The sequence below is a fragment of the Narcine bancroftii genome, chromosome 7 (assembly GCF_036971445.1).
Source record: "Narcine bancroftii isolate sNarBan1 chromosome 7, sNarBan1.hap1, whole genome shotgun sequence".
Taxonomy (NCBI): Eukaryota; Metazoa; Chordata; class Chondrichthyes; order Torpediniformes; family Narcinidae; genus Narcine; species Narcine bancroftii.
Window position 1 is genome coordinate 64357991 of NC_091475.1, and position 15900 is coordinate 64373890.

Consider the following 15900-nt stretch of genomic DNA (forward strand, 5'->3'; position numbering starts at 1 on the left):
AAATACGAAATATATTGAAACAAGTATTGGTATACACGGAAAGATATTCATCTTAATTGTATTTATCCTTCCCATTAATAGGTAAATGTTTCCATTTAATCAAATCAGTTTTAATTTTTTTCATTAACGGAGCACAATTTAATTTATATAAAGATTGTAAATGAACATTCAAAATTATACCCAGATATTTAATTTGATCAGTCCACTTCAAATTAATAATATTCTTATAAACTGAATAATCTCCTTAATGTACCTGTAATATTTCACTTTTTTCCCCAATTAACTTTATATCCAGAAAGACATCTATATTGTATTAAACATTCCTTCAAATGCAAAAATGACTGAGCTGGGTTTATTAAATACTCCAATACATCATCAGCAAATAAATTAATTTTATATTCCTCATCTAAAACTTTCATACCTTGTATCTGTGTATTTTGTCTTATCAACTGTGGTAAAGGTTCAATCACTAACGCAAACAAAGCTGGTGATAAAGGACAACCTTGTGAAGTTGATCGAGTTAACTTAAAAGATTCCGAAATCAAACCATTCGTCAATACTCTAGCTACTGGTTTACTATATAGAGCCCTAATCCAACCAATAAAAGGACCAAACTTAAATTTCTCCAAAACTTTAAACAAAAATTCCATTCAACTCTATCAAATGCTTTTTCTGCATCTAAGGATATCACCATCGGGTGATCTAAAGATTGTTGAAATCTATTAATCAAACTAATCATGTGCAAAATGTTATCTGAAGCATATCTATTCTTTATAAAACCTCTGTTCAATATGAATCAACTTTGGTAAAAATTTAACCAATCTATTCGCTAATATTTTAGCTATTTTATAATCTACATTTAACAACGAAATTGGTCTATATGAATATACTTTCAAAGGATCTCTATATTTTTTTAGGAATTACTGTAATTAAAGCATTAGATTGATGTAATACATCCCCAAACACTGTAGATAAATCATAAAATTCTTTTATAAAATTCAACCGAAAATCCATCATCACCAGGCAATTTACCGTTCGGCATTTCCAGCATAGCTATTTTAATTTCAGAATCAGTAAATGGTTCTTCTAACTCTTGTATATCTCCAATCTCTAATATCAAAACTGTGATAAAAAAAGATCAATCGATCCAGTTTCCGGTTTCCTTCAGATGTATATAACTTTTTATAAACTGAATAAAATTCATCATTAATCTCACGAGGTTTATAAGTAAAAAGAGAATTCCGTCTAATAGCATTAATAGTCCTCAATATCTGTTCTTTCTTTAATTGCCACGCCAATACCTTATGTGCTTTCTCTCCCCATTCGTAATACCGTTGTTTAGTCCTATTAATCACACATTCAAATTGATAAGATTGCAATTATATTTCAATTTCAGCCTCGATATTCTATTTTCTGATCTTCTGTAGTATCTTTCAGAAATTCCTTTTCTAACTCATTAATCTGTTTCTCTAATTCAAGACTCTGATTTAATCGATTATTTTTTTATTTTAGAAATATAACTAATTATTTGTCCTCTCAAATAGGCTTTCATAGCATCCCATAATATAAACTTACTTTGAACAGAATTAGAATTTTCTTTTAAAAAAAGTTAATTTGTTTTTTCAAATAATCAATAAATTCCACATTATTTAACAACATTGTATTAAATCTCCAACAATAAGCTATTTGAATTTTCTCAGAAATTTCATATGTAAAATATTACAGAGAATGATCTGAAATCACCCTTTTATATTCCGCTTGTTGTATTTTCCCTTGTAAATGTGCCGATACTAAAAAGAAATCAATCCTTGAAAACGATTCATGTCTAGATGAATAAAAGGAAAAATCTTTCTGTCAGATTAAGACGTCTCCAAATATCTACTAAATTAAGGTATTTCATCAACGCTTGGACCTGAATTGCCAACTTGGATTTTTTAACTTTCTTCGGAGATTTATCTAATAAAGGTTCCAAAACACAATTAAAATCACCACCAACTAAAATATTATCATTAGCCTGACCCAAACATAAAAATGCATCAGAAATAAATATTACATCATCTGCATTTGAGGCATAAATATTAAGTAAAGTCCAAAATTCACTAAAAATCTTACAATTCAAGAATACATCCTGCCTTTTCCTCCATTAATTGTAATTCAAAAGATAAATTTTTATGTTTCAAAATTGCTATACTTTTAGCTCTAGAGTTAAATGAAGAAGAATATACATGCCCAACCCAGTCCCTTTTTAATTTCACGCTATCCTTCATATTCAAATGTGTTTCTTGTAAAAAGGCAATATCAATTTTCATTTTCTTAATATACGCCAAGACTCGCTTATGTTTAATCGGACTATTTAATCCTCGAACATTAAAAGTAGCAAACCTCAACTTTGACATATCTACTATTATTACTAAATACCAATAATATCTTTATATAAAAACTCAAATCAACATATAGATAGGCCCTCCAATAAAAAATATCACAAATTAAAAACTTAAAAAAAGAAAAAAAAGAAAGCAAATTGCCCCCCCCCCCCCAAAACTACCAAAAGGTAGTAATGCCCTAAACAAAAATTGGGTATGGGTCACCCAATAGTGACTGATGACTAGTAAAGAACTTAGTGCAAATCTCTCCCTCCCCAGCCAAACATTCAATAACATCAAAATATCATAACAAAAAAAAATAGAATAAGAAAATTCTTCTTTTCATCCAGAAGATTGCAATCTTGAAGATCCCATTTCAGAAGGAGGTAGACTCCTTCCATTCCCGTTTTTTCCATTTCTGCCATTTCTTCTGTTTCCAGAGCAACCAGATTTTTCTTTAGGCGATAATGATGGACTACGTCTTTGTCCTCTTATATCTGGCAATGAATCAGCAAAAATCATTGCTTCACTATCAGTTTCAAAAATCCGAAATTGATAGTCTCCATAAAACACCTTCAACACTGCAGGGTGACGAAAAGTAGACTTAAAACCTTTACGCCACAAAACTTATTTAACTGGATTCAATTGACGTCGACGTTGAATGACCTCTTGACTTAGATCAGGATAAAAAAAAGACTCTGCTATTCTGAATCAATAATGGGGTTTTTCGTTGTCTCGCATTTTGTACTGCAAGTCGAAATATTGCTGTTCTATCCAAATAACTCAAACATCAAATTATTACCAGTCTCAGTGGTTGACCAGCTGAGGGTGTTCTTCTTAAAGCTCTTATGGGCTCTTTCCAGTGCCAATCCCCCAGAGAAAAATTCTTGCCCTAATATTTGCGGAATCCAGTCTTTAAAGAAACGAAGAGGATCTTGTCCTTCTATACCTTCCGGCAAACCAACAATTTTCACATTATTCCTTCTGCTTTGATCTTCCAAATAATCTATTTTTCTTTCTAGCTCCTTCTCACATTCTCCTAATTCTATGACTGATTTTTCCACCTTCAACACTTTTTCTGTGTTAGAAGTCACTTGTTGTTTACAGTCCAAAAAAGCAGTCTAAATTTTTAAAAAATTCTTCATAAGATGCATCCACACGTGTCTTAACCATATTTAATTCTGAACTTATACCAACATTCATTTGAGCCATTTCATTCATTTGAGATGTCAACAAAGGTTTTATAACAGCTTGAATAACTTCATTTAATTGCATACACTGTGATTCAGTAAAGCTCAGCTCTGCTCTCTCTGACATGGTGGCAGAACAAGGTAACTGCAGCTCCTGCTGCAACTCAACAGAAGGCATTTTAAAAGTTTTACTGCGGATCTAGACTCCCAGTGACGGCACTCCGACTTCCTCAAGGGGTCGCTGGTCTCCCCCCATATCTCATTGTTTTTTCATCAATTCACGAAGAAAAATGGTTTCTTCAGATTGAAATGCTACCTGATGCATTTCCAACAATGGAGTCGTCTTTCTGTGAGCTCCCTCCATTGAAATCGAAAGGTTTTCCAAATCAGGGACAACTTCTTGGGAACACGCACCTTCTTCCAGAGAATGAGTAATTCCAGCGCCATCCTTCATTTGGTGAGTAATAGGTTTTTTTTTCAGCCCCATAGGCAATCTTTGGGGTTTAGACAATGAAGAGATTGAGCCTGGGGCTGTATCAAGTCGTCTTGGCCCCAAATCTTCAGCACTTCGAAAATGTAACTTCTTCTGAACTTGAGGTTTAGTCTTTTTACCATTAGTGGCCATAATAATTCCTTAATACTTTAAACTAAAATTTAAAAAGTTTAAACTTGAAAAAAAAGGTTAAAAAGCAGGTATTTAAAAGTCTGGCCAGAGGTCAAGATTGCACATCTCGACTCTACGCCATCTTGCCACGCCCCCCAAGATTATTCAGATTGTAAACAGATTATGAAGATTATTCAGATTGTAAACAGTTTACAAAGTTCAGAAATTGACATGGAGATATGATTTAGGTGGACTTCAATTACCACATTTTCAGAACTATTATGAAGCGGCGTAATTAAAATTTATCAATAGGCTGTTTGATATTGATTAACCTCCAGTATGGGTGAAGATGGAGTTGGACCAGATTTTTGAATAAAATACATCAATTTATATATAGATGGAATCCTTCTCTTTTGTAAAAGTATAAATTGCCAGTATTGAGACATTTCATGGATATATGGTATGATCAATGTTTTCCATGCAGCATGGCAATGTGAAAAAGTATTTTACTGGGACAAATTATGAAGATACAAGTGATAAAAGACCCAAAAATATATTTGTTGTGATATTTATAATTTGTTAGAGATTTATCAGAGAAAGTTTTTAACTGTAGCAATAGCAGTAGCAAAGAAATATATGGCAGTAACGTGGAAATTAGACAATAATGTGGGGTTGAATAGATGGCATAAATTGTATGCCATTAGAGAAAATAACGTATAATTTACAGAATCAACTAGAAAAAATTTATGAGATTTGGAAACCATATATGGATTTCATTGGTAAGAGTTCATCTACAGCGTCCGCTGCTCCGACTGACCCTAGTTAATTTAGAGGTTTAAGATTATATTTGTAAATTTGATATTTAATTAATCAATGAATGATACATAATAGATTCAGGTAGGCTTTTTTCCCCTACTATTTTGGGGAGAGATGGGGAGAAAATATAAAATTGTGCATTGTTTTATTTCTCTGTATGATTATGGATAAACATGTTGTATTTGTCATTGATTGAAATGAAAAATAAGATTTTCAAAAAGTTTACTTTGTTACAGATCATACTACAGTTGTATTTGTCACAAAGCACCGTAAAAAGAATTATTTATCTCTCCTCCTCTTTGCCTACCTTTCACACTGCTAACCCTCCTAGCTGCACTCGAGAGCCTTTCCCACTGCACCATAATTTACCTGGTTAATTGGCCACCCAGCATTTTAAGGCGGGGGGGGGGGGGGGTCCAGCCTCCAGCTGTGACAATGCAAGAGCAGGTTGTGCTTTCACACTGCCAGAAGACGGTTAGTGAGTTAACTCAGCCGGGCTCTGACACTTACCCGCACCAAGAATCAAAGCCTGATTGAATTTAACTTACCCTGCCAGGTTGGGACATTTTACACCGCACAATTACTGGGTATGGATCAGGTAAATCCAGCTCAACCCACATGTAATTGGCAGTGAAAGGGGCTATGTCTCCTTACAGCTCCAAGGTTTCAATTTTTAAAAAATCATACACATTTTGAAAGCTAAAATATTACTCTGCTTCTCTTCCCACACATGCCTTCTAGCACTTTCTATTTTCACACTGAAAGCAAAATTGTTTTCTCTCTCAATAGGCAACAAAAATAAAGAATACACTTTAAACATGAGTTTCTGCTGTTCAATCCAGGTTTAGTTCAGTTCCTGTTTACAGAGGAAGTTTAATATGCAAGCAGTCCAGCAAATCAGCCTATGCACAGTACAGGTGCAAAAATAAAGGATAGCATGCAGAGTTGCAGAAAGAGATCAATTAGCAATGTTTTACTCGTGTGAGGTTCATTCGAGAACGTGATAACAGCAGGAAATAAACTTGAATATGGCGAATGTAATCTCGCACGCAAATCTTCTTCCTGACTGGAGGGAGAAGAGATTGTTGCTAAGTGGAGTTGGGTCTTTTAATACGACAGCTACTTTTCTGATGCAGCAGGATGTCTACATGAAGTCAATTAGGAGAGAAGGCTGCTTTCACAACTCTTCTGACCTGTTGGCTTCTTTGCACTGAAGCTCATTAAACCTGCATCTCGGGACCAAGTCATAAGCCGCTTTCAGGCTGCAAGTGACTGTGAAGAGATGTTCAGGTGGCAGCACTGAAGGAGGTGCTGAAAGGTGTGAAGCAGGGAGAGGGGCCACAGAGCAAACACCAGCTCCTGAGTCCGGGCAGAGGCAGCAGTCTGACAGCCTCCTCCCCGGCGGGGGAGCACGGGGCTGGGGTGGCCATCCTTGAGAATCCTAACATCGAAAGCTCTCACCTTTTAAATTTAGCGGGATTTTGCATGCTGTAAGGTAAAAACATCATGAGATGGGACCGGAGAAGGAGTCACCCAGTACTAAGGAGTAACAGAATGCAGATGTGACCTTGTACACTCAAGATAAGCTTTGCACTAACAAGAATGATGTGCAGCAGACTAACAGAGAAGGATAGCAACAGTTTATTCATTGGACAATGTCATGGTATGATAATTTACTAAGTACGTATCCTGAGGTATAAAAAAAACACCACTTGCTGATAACGGCAGAATGCGCCTTCTCCAACTAACAGTTAGTTGCAAGTGTTACAATCCGGTAATAAAGAACAAAGAACCTTGATTTCGACTCAGTCTGGTGTCTGACTCACTCATTCATGAACAAAGCAGACCTAACAATTTGGTGACCCCGACGTGATGGGTGAGTGGACACTGGACGACGGTTTCTGTTTTTCTTGACAATCATCTCAGCCGGCTGATAAAAAGGTCCAGAGAAGCCTGTTTTAACAAAATTCTCTCTTTTAAAATCTTTATGATTGTCAGTAAGAACTGGAGATCGGACAAATTAGATTACCATAATTGAAGGTCGTCACCTGCCGGGATTGTAACACTAAGTGGTTAAAGAGAGAAGAAAAGTCCTTAAGGTGGATGAATGACATTTGATAAGTGCTTCGCCGACAAACTACTAGAGTTTAAAAAGTCTTTATTGTGTCGTTGCAAAGTCCAATAGAGTGAGAAGGTGGTCTATGAACAATTGGGGACCTGAGTTTTCTGCCCTAAACTGGTTATTAAGAGGAGAAATCTCCCACGTGAAGGTTGGGCTTTGAAAGAAAACAAAGGTTCAGGCTTATTGGTCTCAATTGTATATAAAGACCCACTTATAAATGTCCGGTAGGTATGATAATGTTTGTACACTTGAAAACTTAAGAATTTATTTCCCCAATTCACCGTGTTGGAATACCACAGCGGACATTAGAGACCTTGAGACGACAAAAAGAGTACTCAGGGACGCCTGCCTGGTGAACAAGGACGACGACGAAAGGCTGCAAAAGTTGTGTCTGGATCAGGTAGGAGATATCAATGAAAAAGTTGACAGAATCTTAAGAGACACCCGGTTTATTCAAAGTATTTTTGATAAGTTAAATGAGGGTATTCCCAGCATCACCAAGGAGATAAAGTTACATAAATTCATAGATTGGTACAGGGAAACTGGACAAAAATATAGCCCAAAAAATTTGGTTTCCTAGTTGTAATTTAACTTTCAGACCTCTTTGGGAAAACAGAGTGGAAGACGAGCAATCAGAGTATACAGGACAGTCTGAGGTCCACCGGAGGACCAGACTTAGAGACTGTTTCACTAAAAAATTTTTGTCATCTGGCCTGCAAAGAGACATTTTTAAAAGCGATTTTCGTTAACATAGATCCCCTAAACGGACAAGAACCTAAATTAAAAGAGGAATTAGGAAGCGACCCTGCAGCAATGGCTGCACAATTGTCTGCTAAGACCTTTGACCAAGTTATTAGGGAAATTAATCAGGAGTTGGGGAAGCGAAATACCAGTAATGTGGCATTGGAGAAACAAAAAATTCTCCAAAAATGTGTAGATCGCTGGAGGAAGATGGGGTGGTTACCCGGGAGCGCTGAGATGTTCCTGACAGGTGAGGGAAACAAAATTCTAAAGCGTAGGGTCTTAGATAAGCTGGAAGAAACAAAACACAGAAGGGAAAGGAAAAGTGCCTGTTTCCAGTTTCCAGCCACGAAGTGTCCGGGTTTGCTCTCTCCCTCCCTCCTTTCCCCCTCCCCCCTCTCTCTTCTCTCTTCTCTCCCCCTCTCTCTCTCTTCTCCCCCCCTCCTCTCTCACCCACTCCCCCTCCCAATCCCAATCTGTGGCGGTGCTGCCCTGAAATCCCCAGGTGGGGCAGGGCAGAGAAATACAATTTGGTTTTAATTTTGTGCCCACAATTCCAGCTCCGCATCAAATGGGATCCTGTTCTATCCTCTCTCCCTCCCTCTTTCCCGCACCCCCACCATTGTGGGATCAGGGCAGACATTGTGGGCTGACTTGTAGCTCACTCGAGGTGGGAGGGAAGGAAGGAGTGATGGTTCCCAGTGGTGGGAGACCCAATCTGATCCAGACCAGTGATCACAGGACAAGAACCTTTTAAAGGTGTAACCATGAAACGAAAGTGCTAATCTGAAGACTTTTCTCCCAGTGGGGCCAGTGCAAGGCATTTTCTCTCTCTATCTCTCGTGCTCTGTGTATCTGCCTCTCTATCTCTTTCTCTCGCTATGCTCTCTCTCTCTCTCTCTCTCATAGTCTCTGGATGTATGTGATGTCATGTATGTACTCTGACAATAAATCATTTATAAGTGAGTACAATTATAAGTGAGTACAATTTATAAGTGAGTACAATTTATAAGTGAGTACAATTTATAAGTGAGTACAATTTATAAGTGAGTACAATTTATAAGTGAGTACAATTTATAAGTGAGTACAATTTATAAGTGAGTACAATTTATAAGTGAGTACAATTTATAAGTGAGTACAATTTATAAGTGAGTACAATTTATAAGTGAGTACAATTTATAAGTGAGTACAATTTATAAGTGAGTACAATTTATAAGTGAGTACAATTTATAAGTGAGTACAATTTATAAGTGAGTACAATTTATAAGTGAGTACAATTTATAAGTGAGTACAATTTATGAGTACAATTTATAAGTGAGTACAATTTATAAGTGAGTACAATTTATAAGTGAGTACAATTATACAAACAGGACATAGAAAGGAAAATTTTTAATCGAGAGTCTGCACAAAAAAAGATGAGAGACAAGGAGATGCAGTACCGCGATGTCCTAGCTATATTCGAAGAATTTGGTCTCCCTGATAACCCACCTATTATGGCCCCTGTAGAAATAGCTTGTAGACCCCCGCCCTATGCATATGTGGAGTCACAAGGTACCCCTGACACCCCAGACGGGACCCAGGAGTCACGTCCCTTATATCCAGATATTGAAACACTGGGACATGACAGGAACATCGGGAATAGGGACACATCAGACAAGGTACAGGCCCCTTTACTAAAAATAGAAGGGGGAGTAATAGATGTCGAGACCCCCGCGGGATCCAAGAAAATAGAAAAAGACTTAGAGACGCAGAAAAGGAACATGAAAAAGGTTCAGGATAACATTGAAAACTTAAACAAAGATGTGAATGTTCTGGGGCAGACCAGCAAGGAACAAAAAGAATTAATGGTAGGTGTATTGAAAGAATACAAGTCCCATAGTCTCCTGCCGGCTGCCCCCAGCCCCATAGTCCCCCGCAGGGGGACTGTCAGGCAGCAGGGAGACTGTCAGGCAGCAGGGAGGGTAGGTGTCCTCAGATGGGCTGTCAGCTGGTCTCCAGCTGACTGTCAACAGCCTGCCCACTGCCAGGCATCTGAAAGCTACTAGCAGCTTTGCCTGAGCTGCTTTCAGGGGCAACAGGGGATTCTTAGAGCAGGATATTATACCTATAGGAGAAGGGTTAGGTAGGTAAACCTCCTGGCCGAGTTCTCCACTTTCAGCTGGCCACCCGACAGCTGCATAGGAATACAATAGGGTGCTTTACAGTCGGGTATTGTGACCACCTGAAAGTGGCTATTGCAACAAACAAAGTCTCCAAGCTTTGTGGAGAATATCACACTGTTACAAATATTAGTTCCCTTGCAAGGTGAATAGTAAAAGGTAATCCAGAATTTAAAAGAAGGAAAAAGAGTATCAACAGTTATTCAGTAAAGAAAAGCCTAAGACATAGGAGCAGAAATAGACTATTCAGCACATCAAGTCTGCCCCATCATTCAGTCATTCTCACTCAGCCCCACTGCCCGTCCTTCTCCCCATAACCTTTGATGCTCTGGCTAATCAAGAATCTATCAATCTCTGCCTTAAATGCACAATCGTCCGTGGCAACAAATTCCACAGATTTACCACCTTCTGATAAAAGATGGAGAATTGCTCATGCACTGACCAACTACATTTCCACTGCATCTATGTATTTGATCAACTTATAAATCACAATTATTATGATTTATGACCTTCATAATGAATCCAGCCCATGCAAATTCAACAGGGTACCTTATGAGAATACTTTGATATTTCAGATCAGCAAGCATTACTCCTTCCAACATGACGATGCTTCCTCGGTATCACAATAAAAGTTGACCTGAATTATGGACTTTCATGAAGAGATATCTGACACATTGAAAATTGTTTTTTATTATTGCAACTTCACCCACAGAATTTCATTTAACTTTAACAATGGTACACAGTGAGAATTTGATTTGGATTGAAATGTCACATTCTTTCCTAATTTTTAATGGTGCATTGGAAGCAGTAAAATCCCCATTATCCGGCACTCAATCAACCAGAAACTCAAGCATTCAGCTAAAAGGAAATATATTTTTTTAAATTTGGACATGCAGCACGGAAACAGGTTATTTGCTGCCCAATTTACACCCCTGGTATGTTTCAAATGGTGGGAGAACCCACAAAGGGAGAACCCACAAAGGGAGAACCCACAAAGGGAGAACCCACAAAGGGAGAACCCACAAAGGGAGAACCCACAAAGGGAGAACCCACAAAGGGAGAACCCACAAAGGGAGAACCCACAAAGGGAGAACCCACAAAGGGAGAACCCACAAAGGGAGAACCCACAAAGGGAGAACCCACAAAGGGAGAACCCACAAAGGGAGAACCCACAAAGGGAGAACCCACAAAGGGAGAACCCACAAAGGGAGAACCCACAAAGGGAGAACCCACAAAGGGAGAACCCACAAAGGGAGAACCCACAAAGGGAGAACCCACAAAGGGAGAACCCACAAAGGGAGAACCCACAAAGGGAGAACCCACAAAGGGAGAACCCACAAAGGGAGAACCCACAAAGGGAGAACCCACAAAGGGAGAACCCACAAAGGGAGAACCCACAAAGGGAGAACCCACAAAGGGAGAACCCACAAAGGGAGAACCCACAAAGGGAGAACCCACAAAGGGAGAACCCACAAACGGAGAACGTATAAACTCTTTACAGTCAGCACAGGATTCAAACCCAGGACCTGATTGCTGCCGCTGTAATAATAATAATGCCAACCATAACAATAATGAAGTTTAAATAACAAGTTTAACATTGTAAAAGTAAACACTTTTTGAAGCTACACACAACCCCTTGGGAGCAAATTTTCAGCCAGCGGAGTGTCCCAGTCGTCCCCTGCCCACAGCAGCTGCTTGAATGAAGCTGTTTTTGAATAAAACAGTGGCACCCAAGAAGTTGCTTGCCATTGGGGCAACTCTCCCAAAGTGTCCCCCCATCTCTGCTTAGTAAGTCTTTATCATTATTAGGTATATTAGTAAGGCTTTGTCTGTAAACTTGTGGGAGGGATTAATTATGACTACAGCACAGAGGCTATATCAACACTCAGCAACAGCAACTGAGGTTCAAATTTAAACTTAATTTTGTAAGTTACAAGAATTACTTGCTTAAAATTAACTTTACATAAATGAAGACTACAATACTTTTTTTTCAAATTACTTGTACTTTACATTTTGTATAATCTTTGCCTTTTAAACAGTGTATTCTTAATGCAGGTGTATTAGGCATTGTGAGTGTGAGCCTCAGTCAAAAGGAAAATTGTAATTTCAGCACCAGTGATCCCCGGAGATGCTGGATACCAGGGACTTAACTGGACACCAACCTTGTCTCTGTTTGGCTGCTGCCTGCCGCTTTCTCTTACGCTTTTCTTTCTTCAGTAAGGCTCTGAACTTTTTATGGCTGTAAGAGAGAAAGAAAAAGAGCCTTGGATCCAAAAGGTCTTCATTCATTTCCACTCCCATCAACATTGGCCTGGACTCCATTCGCAGCCATCCAGAGCCCACGGTCACCTTCCTGACTAAGAAATCAACGTGGATAACCAAAGTCATGGCTGCACCTTCAAATCCTCAATCCCACTGCCAGCAGGGCATCGAACCCCATCCTCTAGGGCTATCAAACCCAGCCACCCCACGAACCCTCAAATCCCCCGCGAAACGGACGCCCACGCATCCCCGTCCCCACTCTGGCTTCCTGGGTGCCTCGCACCGACCCCACGCAGTCCATCATCCACGGGCCTAGGCCTCGTTAACGGCCGTATGGGGTGGTGTCACGGAACCAGGGCCGAGTGACCTCTCTGACGAGCCCGGAACGCACCTCAGTCTCGAAAGAGGCTGTTCTACTGCAGCCATTTTGCCAGCCGACTCCGTAATATCATCACGTGGGAAGGCGACGTTCACTCTGGTCACGTGGACAAGCGACGTGGTCTCGAGTTACGAGGGAAGGCGACGCGCACTCTGGTTACGTGGGAAAGCGACGCGCACTCTGGTCACGTGGACAAGCGACGTGGTCTCGAGTTACGAGGGAAGGCGACGCGCACTCTGGTTACGTGGGAAAGCGACGCGCACTCTGGTCACATGCTTCCTGTGCTTCGAAACGATTGGTGTGCCACCTTCTCCCTCCTGCAGTCCCCACTTCCCACTCCAATACCCCCATCTCCCACCCTTCCCACACCTCCCTATCTCCGACCTCCTACTTCCCTACCCTCCACCTCCCTGCCTACCCCCACCGTCACCAAGGGCCTCAAAGCTGAGGGAAAGATTGGGTTCTCTAGCACATACAAATCCTCCACGACACAGCCAGGCCAAAGCCTATGTCTCCAGACAGAGGAGACCTGTGAGTACGTTTTCCTTCGGGGGGTGGGGGGCACACTGAACACATCGGCAATGGCCGTACAAGGGGCGGTATAAAGTAGTCAGACACAACGGGTCGACGTGTGTGGTGGATATCTGCAGTAAGGAAGAGACTTTCAGCAACGACCACTTCAAACTAGCACACCTGGACATTAGCCAACTGGTCTCCATGCAGCCCCCGCGATGCAGAGGTAGGCCACCGAAAGTGTTGAACAGCGCTTTGATCGCCGTTCCGGGAGGGGGGGGGGGGGGTTGGTTCTTTAGTAGCCTACTAACCAGCCCTCTACACAAGATGGCTGATGAATGTGGAGACCGCGCAGACCCCACGAGGGCCAACAACCTTCATCCCAGGTGACCGTCTGCACGGCGGGAATCAATGAGCAACGGCAGAAACGCTGACCAATCTGAGGCTGGTGCTACCATGACATCACTCCTGTCGGCAACAGGGATCGAATATAAGCAGAGCTGCCGGTGCAATAAATCAGTCTTCAACTTTGTGTGTGTCTTCTTTCCCTACTTCTTGCTCTTTCCACTTAGATTGGGAAAGATAAATACAAGAAGATGTGATTTTAAGGGGAATGGTTTTGGGTGAGCATTAGGGGGAACCTCTTCACTCAGTGGTGGAAATGTGGAACTAGCTGCCATCTGATGTGGTGAAGAAAAGTTTTAAGAAAAAAAATTGAATAGACAATGGATGGGAGAGATCTGGAGCATTATAGACTGGGTCCAGATCAATGGGACTAGTGGAATAATGTTTCAGCATAGACTAGAAGGGCTGAATGGCTGTTTTCTGTGCTTTAGTGTTCTATGGTTCTAATTTGGCACCATGTCCTTGACATATAACAGTAGTATAAAACTCTCCCTGGCTGTAACTAAAAAGATGCAATGTTCTGTTCATGACCAGTAAAACCAATGTCAGGGCTGTAAATGCAAAAAGGCCCAATCTGCCTAGTGTCCATTCCACTTGTTTTTAGGCTTGCTCACTCCTCTTACAAGAGCTTGTAGAGGTTCTGCATGCTCTGTATAATTTTCCACAAATTATGGCAGTAATTCAGCAGCCCTAGAGTCTGAGATTCCTTTTCCTGTATATGGGCAGTGGAGTTTAAGAATTGCTTCTTTTCTTTCCTTGGGCATTGCTTTCTCATTCTGTCAATCTTTTAAAAAATATTTTGTTTAAGAATTTTAAAACTACATCCATGTAGTTCAATAACCAAAGTCATGGCTGCACCTTCAAATCCTCAATCCCACTGCCCGCAGGGCATTGAACCCCATCCTCTAGGGCTATCAAACCCAGGCACCCCCCAAACCCTCAAATCCCCCGCGAAACGGACGCCCGCGCATCCCCGTCCCCATTCTGGCTTCCCGGGTGCCTCGCACCAATCCCTTCTATTTCTATCATTAATAATTTTTGTCATATTTTCTTTACATAATTGCATCTTATCATTTTCATCTATTTGTCTATTTATATCAACCTTCCATCTTAATCTTGATTTATGAATTCCTAACTTGGGAGCAAGTTTTTGAAGTAATCTATACATTTCTGAAATAAACTTATTTATACACACATCAATATTTTTAATTCATTCTGCCGAGGTAATATTAAATCATGACCTAACTTGTCAATCAAGAAAACTCTAACCTGATGATAACAAAAATGCATTATTTGGGACGTTAATTTTTTCTTTCATTTGTTGAAAAGTAATACTTTATCAGCTTCAAAACTGTCTTCCAAATCCTCAAAAATTGATTATCCATAGAAAAACAAAGGTCTATTTTGATATAAAGGCATTTTTTGAGAAATCAAACCTTTTCCACCCATTTCATAATCTATTCCATAGTTCAATCAAATGTTTCAAAACAGCTGTATCTCTAGTTCCTATTAATAATTTTGAAATCCATTAAAATCCTGCATAGAATCTTCTCTTTTACTCAATTCTATTTAACCCAGCCTGGAGATTTATCTAAATCAAACATCACATTAATAAATTGCAATGGAACTGCTCCATAACACCGTCATGTGGGAAGGTGACATTCACTCTGGTCTCGTGGACGAGTGATGGGGACCCTTGTCATGTGGGAAGGCAACGCGCACTCTGGTCACATGCTTCCTGTGCCACCTTCTCACTCCCGCAGTCCCCACTTCCCACCCCAACACCCTCAAATCCCTCCCACCCCTACCCCCATCTCCCACTCTCACCTCCCTACTCTCCCCTACCCCCACCTCCCTACCTCCAACCTCCCTACCCTCCCCCATTTTAATTCTTAAAATGGGGACATTGCAAACCTAATTCAAATTTCCAGGACAATTTTTCCCAAACACACTAGCCATCTTTCTTTTGTAATGGAATATTTGGGAGATAATTTGGTAAAATTGGAGTAGGTTACATACATACACACATTTTAAAACAGGTCTTATTTGAAATACTGAAGAATTCATATTCAATGACTTTACAGAAACTATGGAGAATGCTGTGCACATTTCACATGTAGGTGCTAATTGAAATGATGTCATGAAATGTGTTGAACATTTTTACAAGACTCTGCAAAGTGCTCACTCAAAGGCCACTCCTGGGTTCTTGTTTACCTAAAAACAACAGATGAGAGAAGAAGTCTAACTCCTATTATTTGCTGGAGAAGTGTGATATAGAGAATTTAGGTTAAAAAGACTTAAGTTAAAATGTGATGATTAATCATAAACAGGGAAGCCAGAACGGAC

General features: G+C 40.0%; 1 protein-coding gene across 1 annotated transcript in view; it reads right to left on the bottom strand.

Annotated features, from left to right (window-relative positions):
• zrsr2 (zinc finger (CCCH type), RNA-binding motif and serine/arginine rich 2) overlaps positions 1–13355 on the bottom strand; it is a 66045-nt gene extending 52690 nt beyond the window's left edge. The window contains exons 1-3 of the mRNA XM_069892454.1: positions 13176–13355; positions 12649–12758; positions 12158–12234 (exon numbers count right to left, since the gene is read on the bottom strand). Of these exons, the coding sequence (XP_069748555.1) occupies positions 12158–12234; positions 12649–12758; positions 13176–13355 (367 nt within the window). The remainder of the gene's footprint in view (positions 1–12157; positions 12235–12648; positions 12759–13175) is intronic.
• Between the last annotated feature and the right edge of the window lie 2545 nt (positions 13356–15900).